The 18,696-nt window shown below is 38.0% G+C and overlaps 1 protein-coding gene across 2 annotated transcripts; it reads right to left on the bottom strand.

Moving 5' to 3' along the window:
• Positions 1 to 13,507: 13,507 nt before the first annotated feature.
• On the bottom strand, positions 13,508 to 15,902 carry LOC149629104 (uncharacterized). 2 transcript variants are annotated; one of them, XM_089851498.1, is made up of 6 exons: positions 15,780 to 15,902; positions 15,544 to 15,712; positions 15,196 to 15,407; positions 14,843 to 15,132; positions 14,580 to 14,785; positions 13,508 to 14,491 (listed from the first exon to the last, which is right to left on the bottom strand). In XM_089851498.1, the coding sequence occupies exons 1-5, from the start codon at positions 15,828 to 15,830 to the stop codon at positions 14,587 to 14,589; spliced, it is 921 nt and encodes a 306-aa protein (XP_089707624.1). In that variant the 5' UTR covers positions 15,831 to 15,902; the 3' UTR covers positions 13,508 to 14,491; positions 14,580 to 14,586. The 2 variants fall into 2 exon arrangements, with proteins under 2 accessions (XP_089707624.1, XP_089707623.1); XM_089851497.1 differs by having other exon boundaries at positions 13,508 to 14,785.
• Between the last annotated feature and the right edge of the window lie 2,794 nt (positions 15,903 to 18,696).

Genomic DNA, 18,696 nt, shown 5'->3' on the forward strand with positions numbered 1-18,696 from the left:
TCAATAAAATTTCCTCCCCGAAGAACATTACAGAACACAACGACAACCAAACGATAATGGGACCTCAAGAGTCACAGTAGGCCTATACCAATACGTTTTATTTTCCACCAGAAGCGTTACCTACAAAAACATGTAGGTACGGTATGTGTGATCTCTTAAAGAGGCTTCAACGGATCGGTGTGAGCCAAAAGTGAAATTCACAATGAACTGAATAGATTTATTTCATTAATCAAACCATATCAATAAGGCTTGGCGGACTATTGCTTCCATACCTATCTGTGTGGGGTCAAAAACATAATTTTGAATGAGCTTCCAAAGGTGGAACGACTGACTAACTGACTAATTGACTAATTGCTTATTCTCGATGATAGAAGCCACGATCAAGAAGAGAGGTTGATTAACGGCGTTGCCATGGAAACTCAGCAATTAAGCGACTATGTACTGAATGGCTCGATAAGTCGGTTGATGTGTTTGGAGCGTTGCCATGGTTATGATAGTAACTCAGTAAGTTCGGAGAAAACTTTGAAGTTTTTATCACGCTAAAGTCTCAAAAGACAAGACCATTCATATTTGTTTCACTGTGTTCAGGGTTCTTAGCATATTTTCTACTTAAAAGCCGCGGAACACGGACCAAGCGGGTGCTTAAATCTAGTTCGGCCGTCTACCTCCGCGAGCGTGTCACGTTTTGGAGGGAAAACTCAGAAACCGCTACCAGAGGGCCAACCGTTGGTGTGATATCTAGAATATTCACTTGCGCCAAGTGAAGAATTAGGTTACCTCAATACTTCTAGTCCCTTATCCTACTTCTGGTTTCACCAATCATAATTTTAATCTAAGACAGACTGGAATGGAGATACGGCGTGTGGTTCTTTTAGGGCAGCGCCTCTCTAGCGCCACGCCGCGACCAATATCGAAACTTTTTCGACTCAAACCATTGCCATAACATGATCTATGAGTCGAAACTTTTCTGGACTCTCCCACTAGAGGCGATGACAGAAGATGCCATTAGAAGAACGGGTGTTTTAGCTCATCATTCCAGTGCATCTGTGTTAAAATGGTCTCAGTTTTAATGAACCCTGCCGTTGCAATATAAAAGTCAAAACATGAACGGCTTCATTAGTACAACTTTTCGCAATTCAACAACTGTATCCTAGAGAAGTAATGATTGTTATACGTTAACAAAGTCGAAAACACAATTTGGAGGTGTTAACGAGCGTCCATACAATTAAATGACAACTTGCTCACTCGAAAACAGGGGTAGGCTCTAAACACGCTCAATAATGGCAAAGTGATTTCCACGAGAAAGGTCAGAGAGACTCCGGAGTTTTGGTAGTAGGAGCCATAAATATTTCGATTTAATTTTTAAGGAAGTTTATAACATATATATCCGTATTATAAGTTAATTGAATGTGGTAAGTTGTCCAGAAGTTATTGATAATTGATCAAGGTAAGTAGTTTATGAGTTGTTTTAATGAAAAACACACACTCTAAGAAATCGAAGTGTTGAAAATGTGTTAAAAGGGTGTAAATTTAGAATACTCTTTTTTTTACACCGTAAAAACACCCAAAAGAGAGTTTTTATTACCTTGAGTTTTTGTGGCCAATTTAAGGTGTAAATACAGTGTAAAGTAACACTTTAAAAACACCCTTTGAAATTAAACATGGAAATTTATAATATGGCTGGTTTTTTAAATAAGGTCTTTTATTTCCATTAATATTTGAATATTAGAGTAAAAAATTATTTGTTAAACATTTATTTAAAGATGATATTCATGAAAGAACATATTTTTCCTTTAAATAAAATAACTAAGAAATTGGTAATCAGGCGGTATTGTACCATTATAAAACACTGCTAAACGTGTTAAGCGACACTCTTACAGGTGTTAGGCGACACTCTTAACGGTGTTAGGCGAGAATCTTAATAGTGCTAGGCGACACTCTTAATAGTGTTAGGTGACACTCTTAACGGTGTTAGGCGACACTCTTAATAGTGTTAGGTGACACTCTTAACGGTGTTAGGCGACACTCCTAATAGTGCTAGGCGACACTCTTAATAGTGTTAGGCGACACTCCTAATAGTGTTAGGCGACACTCCTAATAGTGTTAGGCGACACTCCTAATAGTGTTAGGCGACACTTTTAATAGTGTTTGGCGACACTCCTAATAGTGTTAGGCGGCACTCCTAATAGTGTTTGGCGACACTCTTAATAGTGCTAGGCGACACTCTTAATAGTGTTAGGCGACACTCTTAATAGTGTTAGGCGACACTCCTAATAGTGTTAGGCGACACTCCTAATAGTGTTAGGCGACACTCTTAATAGTGCTAGGCGACACTCTTAATAGTGTTAGGCGACACTCTTAATGAGATAAAATAAAAAGCTTACTAGAAAAATTAACGAATAGAAAGGGTTTTTTCATTCTTAAATTCCTTATTTTATATTTAGAAGTTACAACGATTCCATCCCTAAAAATCTAATAATTCTTGATGTTCTATTATCTAATCTCATCCCTCAGCCCTTTAAAAAAAGAATGACCATCGTCTACTATATGGATATTCACGCCAAGTTTTGCTGCGTTTCAAATTTCGCGGGAAATTTAGGTTCTAAAGCGTGCCCCTTGCGGACGCATTCGGCGAATTAAAGGGTACCGAAAAAAATTGTCGAAATAGGCCTGAATTAATAATGTTGGCGAAGTTACAAGGTCAGGTTTTCTGGTTGTTTAACGTTAAAGAGTTACCAATAATGAAAATATTTCTCTGATGGTCGTGTTTTTTCCCTACCCTTGAACAGAATTTACAATGGAAACCAACCTTGGGACGTACCATTTAACCGAACTCCCGCGCCTAGTTCGGCTTTACCAAAGTACGAAATAGCGTCAAAAGACGGCACTTACTGAGTGTGTATAATGCTAATATATCTCCGATAATAATAGAGTAGTAAAGGGATACCTTGTTTAACGATTTGCTAGCTTATCTAAATATAAAAGAAAGGTGAAATAAGCCATAATCAATAACATATCCTTTGATATTATTGCAAAATGATGCTTAAAAGGATAAACTTATATTTAAATCGGGGGAAATAAACAATTTACAGTAAATTGTTGAGATTTTAATGGATTTTTAATGAAAGTTTTGTTTGTATTTCAAATTTATATCAGCAGAAGCAAGAAATTTTAGATCAGAATAAATTTTGTTGTTATTAGGGTTTTCTAAAACATTTTTATTCAACCGAAGCCCAGCACTTTGAGCCTTTTAGGAAGAGTGTGGGCGCCGTGTACACTTAACATTAAATTAACCTTCTTTGTTGCGCCATCTATATTTAGTTCAGCTTTTGATGATTTTTATATATTCATTTCCTTGGTTTTGAATAAATATAGACTTAGTTAATTAATGTTGGCATTAGGCAACACCAGACGAAGCCCCGGTCACTACACGCGGAAGGCTGGCCAACTCCCACTGCCTCTAACGGTGCTTCTTGATGTGAGGGAAACCACCTCCGATGGCAGCCCTGCCCTGTTGTGTTTGCTTCTCTTATGGCAATAACACAAGTAGAATAATCTTACACCAAGTTCCTATGTAAGATTTTTTGCCGTAGCCTCTGTGTCTGAAAGTTCTGACGTTAAGCTTTTTAAAGTTCCCAACGGAGCTCGCGTGAATGGAGAGATAAAATTTCTAAAATATCGGCCACGACCGAGAACGAGCTTTTGAAGCAGCGCTCCACAGCGGTGGAGAGTGAAGTTAAACAGGTGGGGTTAATTTTTTTATCCGAGTAAGTTCAAGCATGGAGGGTTCATCCAAGTGCACGGTGTTTGCGTTTTTTATAGCAATGGTGTATCGTGTGGAGTGCAAACGTTTTTAAAGAGGGTGATTAATTCGACATAATTAGAAGCCGACGGAATTATATTTTTCTGGCACGGAAATACTCTGAGTTTGTTTTGAGAGCCCTTTATCTATTTCTAAATTAATACATTTAAACCTAACTTGCTCCGCCATAACGTAAACTCCGATCGCCTAAGATCTACGCGAGCGGATCTACGTCTCTATTGGCCGAAAAGCTCAACACAAGTTTCGTAAAAATTCGTACCTTTTTTTAAGGGGGGTGGAATTTTTTTAGTGAGACTCAGCTTTCCGCGGCTGATGTTAGTTGGCGCCGAGAAAAAATGTTAGTAGAGAAAAACTTTGGGTGTTCAACTATCATTTACTCTACAGTAAATACATTCGGCCTAGCCTTGGGATATCAGGTTTTAGGAACATTCGAGATGAGACGTTCGTTAGAGATAACCTGACACACATTACCCTCATTCCTAGGCTGGAAAGCTATGTCCTTTTAGATCATCTCCTTTTGGCAATAATCAAATGTTCTCTGATGGTTCTAGGTTTTAAAACCACAACGCTAGTATTTTTTTCTTAAAAAAATTAGGATTGAAGTAATATCAATAGTAGCGTCATGAACTCTGTATCTCTAAAGGGACTGGTAAACGGGATAGATTTTTCTCTATAGCACGTTTCCTTTGTAAAAAAATAAACCATAATACACCTAAATTTAAACTATTACTGGTATGATGTTTAAGTTTAAACCATGTAGAGACCATTTTCAGACCTCTAGTCTAGTGTTGACAGGCCAACTTGTGGGGCACTTGCTTTTTTGACATGTTTTATCATCATTTTGAGAAAAATTAGAGTACAAAAAGGGTTTTGCTTTTGTAAATGTTGTAGAGTAAATTAGATTAAACGCGTTTCTGGTGCTCGAAAAACTCTTAGTGAAAAGAGATTATTAAATTTAAGAAGAACGTCTAAATCTACTGCCTGAATATTATGGCCTCAAAAACCAATTTAATTTCCATTGCATTTGTACAAATCGCAAACTGTCTGCCTTTTTTCAGAAGGTTTAATACGGGAAAATTTACCGATTTTTCCATGCAATTTTACACTGCATTTTAAGATGATCAAATGGCTGACTTAATGCATATTAAGTTAGCCATTAGCACACTTCACTCCTGAAATACACTAACTTAAAGGGGTATAGTTCTGCACGTGAGAAATTTCCTACTACTCTTAAGGGTGTTAAGCGGCACTCTGAAAGGTGTTAAGCGACACTCTGAAAGGTGTTAAGCGACACTCCGAGGGGTGTTAAGCGACACTCTTAAGGGTGTTAAGCGACACTCTTAAGGGTGTTAAGCGACACTCTTAAGGGTGTTAAGCGACACTCTTAAAGGTGTTAAGCGACACTCCGAGAGGTGTTAAGCGACACTCCGAGAGGTGTTAAGCGAAATTCTGAAAGATGTTATGCGACACTCTTAAATGTGTTATGCGACACTCTTAAAGGTGTTATGGAACACTCTTAAAGGTGTTATGCAACACTCTTAAAGGTGTTATGCTACACTCTTAAAGGTGTTATGCAACACTCTTAAAGGTGTTATGCAACACTCTTAAAGGTGTTATGCAACACTCTTAAAGGTGTTATGCAACACTCCGAGAGGTGTTAAGCGACAATCTTAAGGTGTTATGCGACACTCTGAAAGGTGTTAAGCGACACTCTGAAAGGTGTTAAGCGACACTCTTAAAGGTGTTTTGCGACACTCTTAAAGGTGTTTTGCGACACTCTGAAAGGTGTTAAGCGACACTCTGAAAGATGTTTTGCGACACTCTTAAAGGTGTTTTGCGACACTCTTAAAGGTGTTTTGCGACACTCTGAAAGGTGTTAAGCGACACTCTGAAAGATGTTTTGCGACACTCTTAAAGGTGTTTTGCGACACTCTTAAAGGTGTTTTGCGACACTCTGAAAGGTGTTAAGCGACACTCTTTAAGATGTTTTGCGACACTCTTAAAGGTGTTTTGCGACACTCTTAAAGGTTTCATGGGACACTCTTAAAGGTGTTATGCGACACTCTTAAAGGTGTTATGCGACACTCTTAAAGGTGTTATGCGACACTCTTAAAGGTGTTATGCGACACTCTTAAAGGTTTTATGCGACACTCTTATCTTTGACACCCATTGCTTAAAAGTGTTATTAAATCCTTTCAGGGGTGTAAAGGAACAACTGAAACGGTGTCAAATTTCGATCCATATAAACTAATTTTAAAGGTGTTAAAGAACACCTTAGAGTGTGTAATTTAACACCCTTTGGGTTGTAAACCAACACTGGAAATGGTGTTGAATTTAGCACCATCAAAAAGAGTTAAAAAGGTGTAGACTTACACCTCTATTTCTTAGAGTGCAGATATAGCAAAAGAACGATTAGTTTTTCATGGTTTACCAGCAACTCGTTAGGAGTCACCACATAGTAGACTACACTCTAAGAAATCGAAGTGTTGAAAATGTGTTAAAAGGGTGTAAATTTAGAATACTCTTTTTTTTACACCGTAAAAACACCCAAAAGAGAGTTTTTATTACCTTGAGTTTTTGTGGCCAATTTAAGGTGTAAATACAGTGTAAAGTAACACTTTAAAAACACCCTTTGAAATTAAACATGGAAATTTATAATATGGCTGGTTTTTTAAATAAGGTCTTTTATTTCCATTAATATTTGAATATTAGAGTAAAAAATTATTTGTTAAACATTTATTTAAAGATGATATTCATGAAAGAACATATTTTTCCTTTAAATAAAATAACTAAGAAATTGGTAATCAGGCGGTATTGTACCATTATAAAACACTGCTAAACGTGTTAAGCGACACTCTTACAGGTGTTAGGCGACACTCTTAACGGTGTTAGGCGAGAATCTTAATAGTGCTAGGCGACACTCTTAATAGTGTTAGGTGACACTCTTAACGGTGTTAGGCGACACTCTTAATAGTGTTAGGTGACACTCTTAACGGTGTTAGGCGACACTCCTAATAGTGCTAGGCGACACTCTTAATAGTGTTAGGCGACACTCCTAATAGTGTTAGGCGACACTCCTAATAGTGTTAGGCGACACTCCTAATAGTGTTAGGCGACACTTTTAATAGTGTTTGGCGACACTCCTAATAGTGTTAGGCGGCACTCCTAATAGTGTTTGGCGACACTCTTAATAGTGCTAGGCGACACTCTTAATAGTGTTAGGCGACACTCTTAATAGTGTTAGGCGACACTCCTAATAGTGTTAGGCGACACTCCTAATAGTGTTAGGCGACACTCTTAATAGTGCTAGGCGACACTCTTAATAGTGTTAGGCGACACTCTTAATGAGATAAAATAAAAAGCTTACTAGAAAAATTAACGAATAGAAAGGGTTTTTTCATTCTTAAATTCCTTATTTTATATTTAGAAGTTACAACGATTCCATCCCTAAAAATCTAATAATTCTTGATGTTCTATTATCTAATCTCATCCCTCAGCCCTTTAAAAAAAGAATGACCATCGTCTACTATATGGATATTCACGCCAAGTTTTGCTGCGTTTCAAATTTCGCGGGAAATTTAGGTTCTAAAGCGTGCCCCTTGCGGACGCATTCGGCGAATTAAAGGGTACCGAAAAAAATTGTCGAAATAGGCCTGAATTAATAATGTTGGCGAAGTTACAAGGTCAGGTTTTCTGGTTGTTTAACGTTAAAGAGTTACCAATAATGAAAATATTTCTCTGATGGTCGTGTTTTTTCCCTACCCTTGAACAGAATTTACAATGGAAACCAACCTTGGGACGTACCATTTAACCGAACTCCCGCGCCTAGTTCGGCTTTACCAAAGTACGAAATAGCGTCAAAAGACGGCACTTACTGAGTGTGTATAATGCTAATATATCTCCGATAATAATAGAGTAGTAAAGGGATACCTTGTTTAACGATTTGCTAGCTTATCTAAATATAAAAGAAAGGTGAAATAAGCCATAATCAATAACATATCCTTTGATATTATTGCAAAATGATGCTTAAAAGGATAAACTTATATTTAAATCGGGGGAAATAAACAATTTACAGTAAATTGTTGAGATTTTAATGGATTTTTAATGAAAGTTTTGTTTGTATTTCAAATTTATATCAGCAGAAGCAAGAAATTTTAGATCAGAATAAATTTTGTTGTTATTAGGGTTTTCTAAAACATTTTTATTCAACCGAAGCCCAGCACTTTGAGCCTTTTAGGAAGAGTGTGGGCGCCGTGTACACTTAACATTAAATTAACCTTCTTTGTTGCGCCATCTATATTTAGTTCAGCTTTTGATGATTTTTATATATTCATTTCCTTGGTTTTGAATAAATATAGACTTAGTTAATTAATGTTGGCATTAGGCAACACCAGACGAAGCCCCGGTCACTACACGCGGAAGGCTGGCCAACTCCCACTGCCTCTAACGGTGCTTCTTGATGTGAGGGAAACCACCTCCGATGGCAGCCCTGCCCTGTTGTGTTTGCTTCTCTTATGGCAATAACACAAGTAGAATAATCTTACACCAAGTTCCTATGTAAGATTTTTTGCCGTAGCCTCTGTGTCTGAAAGTTCTGACGTTAAGCTTTTTAAAGTTCCCAACGGAGCTCGCGTGAATGGAGAGATAAAATTTCTAAAATATCGGCCACGACCGAGAACGAGCTTTTGAAGCAGCGCTCCACAGCGGTGGAGAGTGAAGTTAAACAGGTGGGGTTAATTTTTTTATCCGAGTAAGTTCAAGCATGGAGGGTTCATCCAAGTGCACGGTGTTTGCGTTTTTTATAGCAATGGTGTATCGTGTGGAGTGCAAACGTTTTTAAAGAGGGTGATTAATTCGACATAATTAGAAGCCGACGGAATTATATTTTTCTGGCACGGAAATACTCTGAGTTTGTTTTGAGAGCCCTTTATCTATTTCTAAATTAATACATTTAAACCTAACTTGCTCCGCCATAACGTAAACTCCGATCGCCTAAGATCTACGCGAGCGGATCTACGTCTCTATTGGCCGAAAAGCTCAACACAAGTTTCGTAAAAATTCGTACCTTTTTTTAAGGGGGGTGGAATTTTTTTAGTGAGACTCAGCTTTCCGCGGCTGATGTTAGTTGGCGCCGAGAAAAAATGTTAGTAGAGAAAAACTTTGGGTGTTCAACTATCATTTACTCTACAGTAAATACATTCGGCCTAGCCTTGGGATATCAGGTTTTAGGAACATTCGAGATGAGACGTTCGTTAGAGATAACCTGACACACATTACCCTCATTCCTAGGCTGGAAAGCTATGTCCTTTTAGATCATCTCCTTTTGGCAATAATCAAATGTTCTCTGATGGTTCTAGGTTTTAAAACCACAACGCTAGTATTTTTTTCTTAAAAAAATTAGGATTGAAGTAATATCAATAGTAGCGTCATGAACTCTGTATCTCTAAAGGGACTGGTAAACGGGATAGATTTTTCTCTATAGCACGTTTCCTTTGTAAAAAAATAAACCATAATACACCTAAATTTAAACTATTACTGGTATGATGTTTAAGTTTAAACCATGTAGAGACCATTTTCAGACCTCTAGTCTAGTGTTGACAGGCCAACTTGTGGGGCACTTGCTTTTTTGACATGTTTTATCATCATTTTGAGAAAAATTAGAGTACAAAAAGGGTTTTGCTTTTGTAAATGTTGTAGAGTAAATTAGATTAAACGCGTTTCTGGTGCTCGAAAAACTCTTAGTGAAAAGAGATTATTAAATTTAAGAAGAACGTCTAAATCTACTGCCTGAATATTATGGCCTCAAAAACCAATTTAATTTCCATTGCATTTGTACAAATCGCAAACTGTCTGCCTTTTTTCAGAAGGTTTAATACGGGAAAATTTACCGATTTTTCCATGCAATTTTACACTGCATTTTAAGATGATCAAATGGCTGACTTAATGCATATTAAGTTAGCCATTAGCACACTTCACTCCTGAAATACACTAACTTAAAGGGGTATAGTTCTGCACGTGAGAAATTTCCTACTACTCTTAAGGGTGTTAAGCGGCACTCTGAAAGGTGTTAAGCGACACTCTGAAAGGTGTTAAGCGACACTCCGAGGGGTGTTAAGCGACACTCTTAAGGGTGTTAAGCGACACTCTTAAGGGTGTTAAGCGACACTCTTAAGGGTGTTAAGCGACACTCTTAAAGGTGTTAAGCGACACTCCGAGAGGTGTTAAGCGACACTCCGAGAGGTGTTAAGCGAAATTCTGAAAGATGTTATGCGACACTCTTAAATGTGTTATGCGACACTCTTAAAGGTGTTATGGAACACTCTTAAAGGTGTTATGCAACACTCTTAAAGGTGTTATGCTACACTCTTAAAGGTGTTATGCAACACTCTTAAAGGTGTTATGCAACACTCTTAAAGGTGTTATGCAACACTCTTAAAGGTGTTATGCAACACTCCGAGAGGTGTTAAGCGACAATCTTAAGGTGTTATGCGACACTCTGAAAGGTGTTAAGCGACACTCTGAAAGGTGTTAAGCGACACTCTTAAAGGTGTTTTGCGACACTCTTAAAGGTGTTTTGCGACACTCTGAAAGGTGTTAAGCGACACTCTGAAAGATGTTTTGCGACACTCTTAAAGGTGTTTTGCGACACTCTTAAAGGTGTTTTGCGACACTCTGAAAGGTGTTAAGCGACACTCTGAAAGATGTTTTGCGACACTCTTAAAGGTGTTTTGCGACACTCTTAAAGGTGTTTTGCGACACTCTGAAAGGTGTTAAGCGACACTCTTTAAGATGTTTTGCGACACTCTTAAAGGTGTTTTGCGACACTCTTAAAGGTTTCATGGGACACTCTTAAAGGTGTTATGCGACACTCTTAAAGGTGTTATGCGACACTCTTAAAGGTGTTATGCGACACTCTTAAAGGTGTTATGCGACACTCTTAAAGGTTTTATGCGACACTCTTATCTTTGACACCCATTGCTTAAAAGTGTTATTAAATCCTTTCAGGGGTGTAAAGGAACAACTGAAACGGTGTCAAATTTCGATCCATATAAACTAATTTTAAAGGTGTTAAAGAACACCTTAGAGTGTGTAATTTAACACCCTTTGGGTTGTAAACCAACACTGGAAATGGTGTTGAATTTAGCACCATCAAAAAGAGTTAAAAAGGTGTAGACTTACACCTCTATTTCTTAGAGTGTAGAACAAGTTTGGAAACAGAAATATTACCTCTCCGAGGCAAGAGAACCCACTTATTTACCTGAAAGTGGAACCATTTCTCTTTATTGATAAACAACTGCAGGTGTTAAAATAATAAATTAGTCAAGCGTTACTGAAAGTTACGTTCACAATTAGGTTTGCGTGTAAACAATATCCTCTCGTAAATTTCAACAATATTGCCACGGGTAAAAATGACCAGACGTAGGAGTGAAATAAAACTGAGTTTATTGGGAAAATCAACTATAAACAACCATGAGCTAATAATAATATTATGTTAGCTCCCTTATACATATTATCAAACGCGGATTATGCTTCACACATAAAGTACGTAAGTCCCACTTTTGTATAGCTTTGGCCATGGATTTCATGACATTCCTGAAGTTAAAACTAAGCAGACGAACAAAAAAGCTTTTAACCAATCATGAGCCCCCTAACCGTAGATAACCTCTTTAATGCCAGACCAATCGGCGACGGCTATTACTATTTTCATGCATGGGACCTCGACTCGACCTCGCCGTCGACCTAATTGGGAAGCTCGGGTGGCTAATTTGCGGTATCGTTCGGTAGTCTTTATAATATAATCAATGTTTTAAAGCTGAAACCGAACATTTCCGAGTCAATTAATAAGTCTTCAACTAAATATTATATGAATTTTTTAAATGCAAGAGAAAAATAGCTCTGCGAATAATAGTAGACTCGAAAACTACACTAAGCCTTGGCTAGGTATCGGCGGTATCCCGATTCCCGAGCCGCCGACGGCTGGGCTCGCCGTAGCCGCGAGAACAGAAAACATTCCTCGTAAAAAAACATATACACGGCAATAGTCCAAGCAAAAGCTACCCAGATTGATAAGATCTTCGTTCCTTACTCCCAAATAATCTTTGGTATTGTGAATAGTTTTATCTAAAGAATATTTTAGACACCCTACTCTGTCTTTATATTAGTTCTCGAATTTAGGTACGTGGTAAATCGGTTCTTTAGGCGGAAGGATTGGATGGATCCGAAGGAGCCGCGTTACTGAACTATTTACCTCCGCGTAAAGGGAGGTTCTTTCCTGGGAGCTTAGAGAATATCGTGTAGCTCCCCCAGGCACATGTTACGTACTTTATGTGTAAAGCCTAATCGGCTTCTGATATTATTAACTTAAGAAACAGCTAATGTAAAAAATACGGCGTTAGGCCTAAAGGGCAAGGGAGGTTCGGTTCGGGGCTCGGTCTTTGCGACCGTTGTCTCTCTGAGCTTTACCGGGAGGGAGCTTGGCTTTTTCAGCCAGTGTCTACCCTTAGCGATGGCAAAGAACGACCCTCGTTCCTTCTCTACGGAGAGCTTTTATACTCTCCGGGTATGGCAGAGACACTAGCGCCTTCTAAAATGGCAAGGCTAGCGCCATCTAGAGTACCCGACCGTGACAATATTCTTAGTATGCCAGCATTAGAGAGCTGCATTTCAGTTTCAAACGTTACCATTTCCATACCACTCTTGTTCATATTTTTGTTTACCAATTCCACCCATAGATTTCATCAACCTCCCCATCCGTTACCGATCCGTGGTTTCCAAATACCAACCATTCATATTCCCGATTAAGAAACGTTATCACATTTCCAACCATTACCGAAATCAAATATAGCAGAGAACCATTTCCATACCATTACCGAAATTCAATATTATATATGAACAACGTAATAAGTACCATTGAATGACAAACAAGGAGAACTCACCTGCAACTTCTACACTAGTCGAAGCATTCTTCTGAAATCTGCCCTATTTGTCCTTCACAAAATGAGCCACAACAAAAATATAAATTTATTTCGAATCAGGGTTCATACAAACCTGGAAAACCGGGAAAAATTGGAAAAATCAGGGAAATAAATAGTTGACAAAAACCTCAGGGAAAATTCAGGGAAATAAATAGTTGACAAAAACCTCAGGGAAAATTCAGGGAAATTACGAATTTCTAGAAAAATTCAGGGAAATCAGGGAAACTTGCGTCAAACAGGGGCCGAGTAATTAAGCAAAATGTTCGTGAACATACCCTCCATAGGATTAACATTACAATATACTTTGGAGGCTCGTAACTCTGGTTCTACTAGAGATACGGGGATGTCCTTTCAGTATGTTATAGTCCAATTTGTCCCCCATCCACCCATACTAAAAGCTTAGGTCTACGACAAACATGGCTCTCTCGTTTGGTTAAACCCACCCTGTCGCACTCGTTTAGCTAACCCACCCTGTCGCACTCGTTTAGCTAGCCCACCCTGTCGCACTCGTTTACAAAAATTACAACAATTTTTTTAAACGTAAAATCTTTCAAATTTTTATGCGATAATGGGATTTTAAGACAATTTACGACTCTCTTTCGAGTATCGTTTTAGCATAAGATGTGTCAAGTCTGGTAAAGGACAGACTTTGCGTGATAAAACTGAAATAACATTATAACTGTTATATTTGTTTGCCAATGTTTCAGTTGCCAGGGTAACTTAAATGAAAATATTGAGCAATTTATTTATCTAAACAATAGTTTTGTTATAAATAAAGACCCAAATAGAAGAGTTTAATATGGGAATATTTAGTACGTAAGAGAACACATTTTACGCTTTAAAATCTACCCTTTCTAAGACTGAATTCTGGTATGGTCAGGCTCGCTTTACATATCATTTAATGACCATTACGTTTCCTAACTAGGTCAATTCAACTCGAGGCAATTATTCTCGCAAAACTGTTGGTGGAAAAATTAAAAGTTTTGGGCTTAATTAAATGCTGTTTTAAAGGGAGGGTGAAAAGGAAAATAAAGTGATTTTTATATCGATTCTTCTTCTAATTATAAGACCAATCTGTATAGTGAAACATCCAGAAAATACCTCTTCCGAATGATTTTAAAATTCATATTAGTTTAAGATTTCATGGATAATTTGAAATTTGCAATCACGCAGTGTGTTACGTGATTGGTCGGAGGTGCAAATGATTCGAAAGTATTATTTTCTGGATGTTTCACTATGCAGATTGGTCTTATAGCTAGTAGAATCCATAATAAAAATACTTTATTTTCCTTTTCACCCTCCCTTTAAGTGTTTCTTGCAAAACTTAGAGAAGAAAATTCGATATCACCAACGTTTTCAAAATGCACACGATTTCGGAATACCTTTTGGGCTGTCACGTGTTTCATACAATAATAATGATGATGGACCATAAGGTGTTGGTCAAAATATTTAGTGGTTAATTGTTTAGAAGCTAAGGTTAGTTTAAGTTGGGCGATAAAATTTCGAATTGAAAAGTGTAACTTTAATTACTCCGAGGCAGTTTATTGTCGGTTAAAAAGCTACTTGCAGCGTTCACACTCCAATGAAAAACTTTCAAATCACAAGCGCGTAATTACTACTGCAATTTAAAAGAGAAGATTTGACGTAACGTAACGTGCTATCATTTTGAAGAAAGACAAATTTTGTGAATCATCTACAAGAAATGTAATTTGGATTTGCTAATTCAAAGTTTGGATGTATTATCGAGTGATTTTAGTTGTTGTATGTAATTTGCATTTTACAAGACAATTAGAAGATTATTTCGGTAATGACGACGGCTACTGTTCCCGATAACAACATGAGAAGAAAGTAGAAAGGAACGCCGACGCTACTCAGGTTCAAATCAACCGCTGTTTTCAACGGTTTTTTCCAAGAGAGGTATTCAATCCGGTACTGTTTCTCAAAATCCTGGAATTTGAAAACTTGCGTTTCGAAAAAGGGCGCCATGCTGCAATAGAACATTCGTCAAACCCACTAATAATTTCGCCATACAATTCTTACCAACCTCAGTTGGACGGACTCGTGCACTTGCGGACTGTTTCTCACCCAAGAGGTGTTGAACCTGGTGTGTAAGTAGTCGAAGGAAACATCCTGTTGCGAAAAATAAAATCCTCCTTTGATCGCCGGTAAGAACTGTCCAAAGTCATCAATCAGAATTTCGACCGTTGTGATAGCGGCTATCTTCCCGGAAATAATGGGAATGCAATCATGAGCGAAACAATGCCTTAAATCGACTTCAAGTTTCTTCTCAGGGAGTATGACTAGCCATTCCTTAACAACAGGGTCCTGGGCTTCCTGTAAATACGCGCCAAAGACGTCAGATGAATAAAGAAACTTAATATACAGAAAGACATTCACCGAAACTTGGAGTTGATCGTATGTTTCCATCATCATTGTTGGTGGAATTCCCGATTTGATCAAGTCCGAGAGAGTGTCGATGTAATAGTAGCTTTCCGTCGAGAACTCCGTCCGCATGTAACAACCCAAGTAGAACAGAATGAAAGTCACTCCGATCAGCCACGACGCAGCTAGCAGACGACAAGTAATGTGGGGCAAAATGGAGGGAATCGCTGTAAGGAACAAAATCATCCAGTTATCCTGTGTGATTTAAGAGCCAGCCATCTTTGGTTATTGAAGCCCTCGCACCAAACTGGCTCGTGTGGGAGTGAATTGTTATTAAATGTTAGCGAGAACTTAATTGCTTACGTTCGGCGCACAAGAGTGAGGCGTTCTCCCAGGCATTTCCCAGGGTTTCTCGGGCCAGTTTCTTGACAACTTTCTTGGTGGGCAACGATTTGTATTTGTTGGTTACGATGGAGTGAACGACGAGCAAAAGTGACAGAATGACCAAAGTGAACGCGATTAAAATCACCACCTAGTTGAACCGAGAATGGAAATAAATGGATCGGGTAGTGAGTAGATTGTTAATGAGTGAAATCTACTGGAGTGTCCATGTTTAAGAAGGAAAAAGAAGTGGATGTGGCTCTCTTCATTGCAGCCGAAAGGATAATCGTGTTGGTTGTTCCATAGGGAGAAGACGGAGTGAAATATTCCAAATGGCCATCGAAAAAAGAGCGTGGCGAGTCCATCGCGAGGATTAAAGGCTTATATTTTGTAAATTGGTAATTAAGCCAAGCGTTTCCGTATTAGTCGTAAATCACTTATGCTGAATCTATTTTTATGGAATTCAGTTATCTCTGAACTGTAAACATAATCCCACTCGACCCTTTAAATGAATTGACAAAATGAATTTTACAAGTGTCAAATCGTTACTGAGAGATTTGTTACGAATACAATTAAAGTATTCTTCGTATCTTTGGTCCAAAATCACTTTTCTCAACGGTTTCACCCGTCGAGTTTTTCAGTTTTCGCAGACCAATTTTACCAAACGGGCAATGATTGATTAGCGGGTTAAAAGGCGATTCTTTCTCGCTCTCTCCAATTAAAAGCCGTCTAAAATAATTCCAAATAGTACCTCCCACGACTGACAAGAAATGAAAATAAATTTCTTTATTCCAAGACCCTGATAAAGGCTCGCTTCAACAACTCGAACTCGTGTTTAAAAACTCACTCTAGGGATCGCGTAGCCAATTTCTGTCACATTGGCGAACCTATAATATTTGACCCCCGGTTTTTAAATTCAATGATAAATTTTGTCCTTAACAATTTGAAAATGCAAACCTGTATTTAAAATATCGATTATTTCCCAGAAATTCTATTTCATTTGCTTCCATTTTGGGGTCCAGGTGAATTCAAGCATCAACAATCTTCAAAGACTGTAAAGTGTTGCTGATAGATTTTTGATTGTTAACTCTTAACGAGGCTCTTTATAGTTCTCAATGAGAATAATAAAACTGAATTATAAGAACATTATGTACTCGCCGTTGAAAAGCATTTTGACAACTGGGTATTTCTCGCAATCACCCGATACCGAAATTGGGTAAGTTCTTCTTCATCCACTACGTTAACCGCACCCTTCAGTTGACCACGCTCCGCTTTCTTAAGCTAGATTCCCATTCGACGGAAAACACGACGGAAACCCGACAGAAAGGGGTTCGACCGAAAAATCTTTACGTTGAGCCCGACGGAATTACCGTTCGGCCGGGCGTAAGTTGTGTTCTATTTTTTCGGTCGTGTTCGGCGTTACGCCAGTGTCTCAGCCAATGAAATTATCCCACTGACTTCGTCATAAATTTCAAGTGCGCACGCATACGCGAGATAGATTTTATGGCCGCCATTTTTTGTGGTTGACCAAGGCTTAGCTTAAACTTGGCAACAAGAAAGAAAAATGAAACCTAATGGAAGTAAAAAGAGATTAGATGTTAATTGGAAAGAATTTAGTGAGGAGGCTAGAAAATATCCCTTCTTGTACGATCGAAGCGACCAGGGGACAAAGATACCAATTCAGAGTGCGAAAGAGATGTTGTGGAAACCACTCAAATCTGTCACGTGACCCAAAAATATCTACCGCCAAACTAAAAATTCAGTCGTAGTGTGAACGGTCTACCGCTGGACGCCGGCGTAAGTTAAAATTTCTACCGTCGGCTGCGTGATTTCCGCCGGGTTTTTTCGGTCGAGTGGGAATCTAGCTTTAAACTGTTGAAGCTATAAGCGTAATGGGCCAATTTAAAGAAATCTTGAAGCTTGACGCAATTTAGAACTTAATTGGATTATTTCTTTTGAGCACCGTTCTTAACCCAGAGAAGGTGGTCAATATTCCTGGTAATTTAGTAAAACCACTATTGGAAGAGTTGATCTTAGAAAAGTTGAGCGTGGAAGGGAATACGTTTTGTACGGGAATATTTGCTCTTTCTAAGACTGAATTCTGCTATAAACAGCCTCGCGTTGCCTACCATTTAAAGACATTACGTTTGCTCGGTTTTTCAACAAATTAATTTATACGCGAGGAAATTATACCCGTAATAGATTTAATGGCAAAATAAATGGTTTGGCTTTATTTAATATACACTTAAGTGTTTCTTACAAAACTTTTAAGGAGAAAATTCGATATCTGCAAACCCAAACTTACTTCGCTCGCGTGTTTGTATTGAAAGTTTTAGCAAAAGGCACCCGCCGTGTTGCCCTAATTAAATTTGCATTTCCATTTTAATGAGTGTTTCGATTACATTTTGAGGCGCCAAGATTTCTGCGGGTAAATTCAAAGCAAAAAGAACAAAGCCGCCCCAAATAGTCTACCAGTATAGTTAAGGTTGCCGTTTAAACGATTTTCCGTAAGGAAGGCTTTTACATTCCCAGCCGCCATTTTCCAAGATGGCCGTAGTACAAAACAATTCAGAATACGCCAAAATGGGTGGTAGGACGAATGAAGTACAATGGAAGCTATGGACAATTTTGAGTCGAAAATGTAATTTCTATGACATTTTGTCCAAAGGGTCACCGTTTACAAGTTGTGATTGCGGTGTTTTACGGATGACCCCTTAAATTAAATTAGAAATCATTGTCTTTAAGTAACTTCCTACAACTCGTGTGAAAATTTTTTAATTGAAATTTTGCTACTAAACCATCTATCTTGATTGACGCTTTTTTAAATATACTATAACAATGTAGATTTAAAAAAAAATTCTTCTTTTAAGCTTAGATTAGGTTCTATAACTTGGGAATATTGACACAAAATTCACTTGAATTTAACTATGAATAGATTTAAAGACAATTAGAATAGTGGTTGGAATAAACGTATTTTCGTTAATATTAATTGAAGTCAAGTTTTAAAAAATGCTTTGGTAATATTTAATCTTTAAAGTGTTAGAAGAAAATTCAATGTGTGAAGTAAACTTCACTTGTATCAAATCTTATCTTTGTTTTTCTAAAGCAAGTTTTCGCTTGTAATTATCAGGAGTG

This window comes from Phalangium opilio, unplaced genomic scaffold (genome assembly GCF_054372755.1).
Source record: "Phalangium opilio isolate 3A_F unplaced genomic scaffold, DU_Popi_V2 ptg000105l_1, whole genome shotgun sequence".
Taxonomy (NCBI): Eukaryota; Metazoa; Arthropoda; class Arachnida; order Opiliones; family Phalangiidae; genus Phalangium; species Phalangium opilio.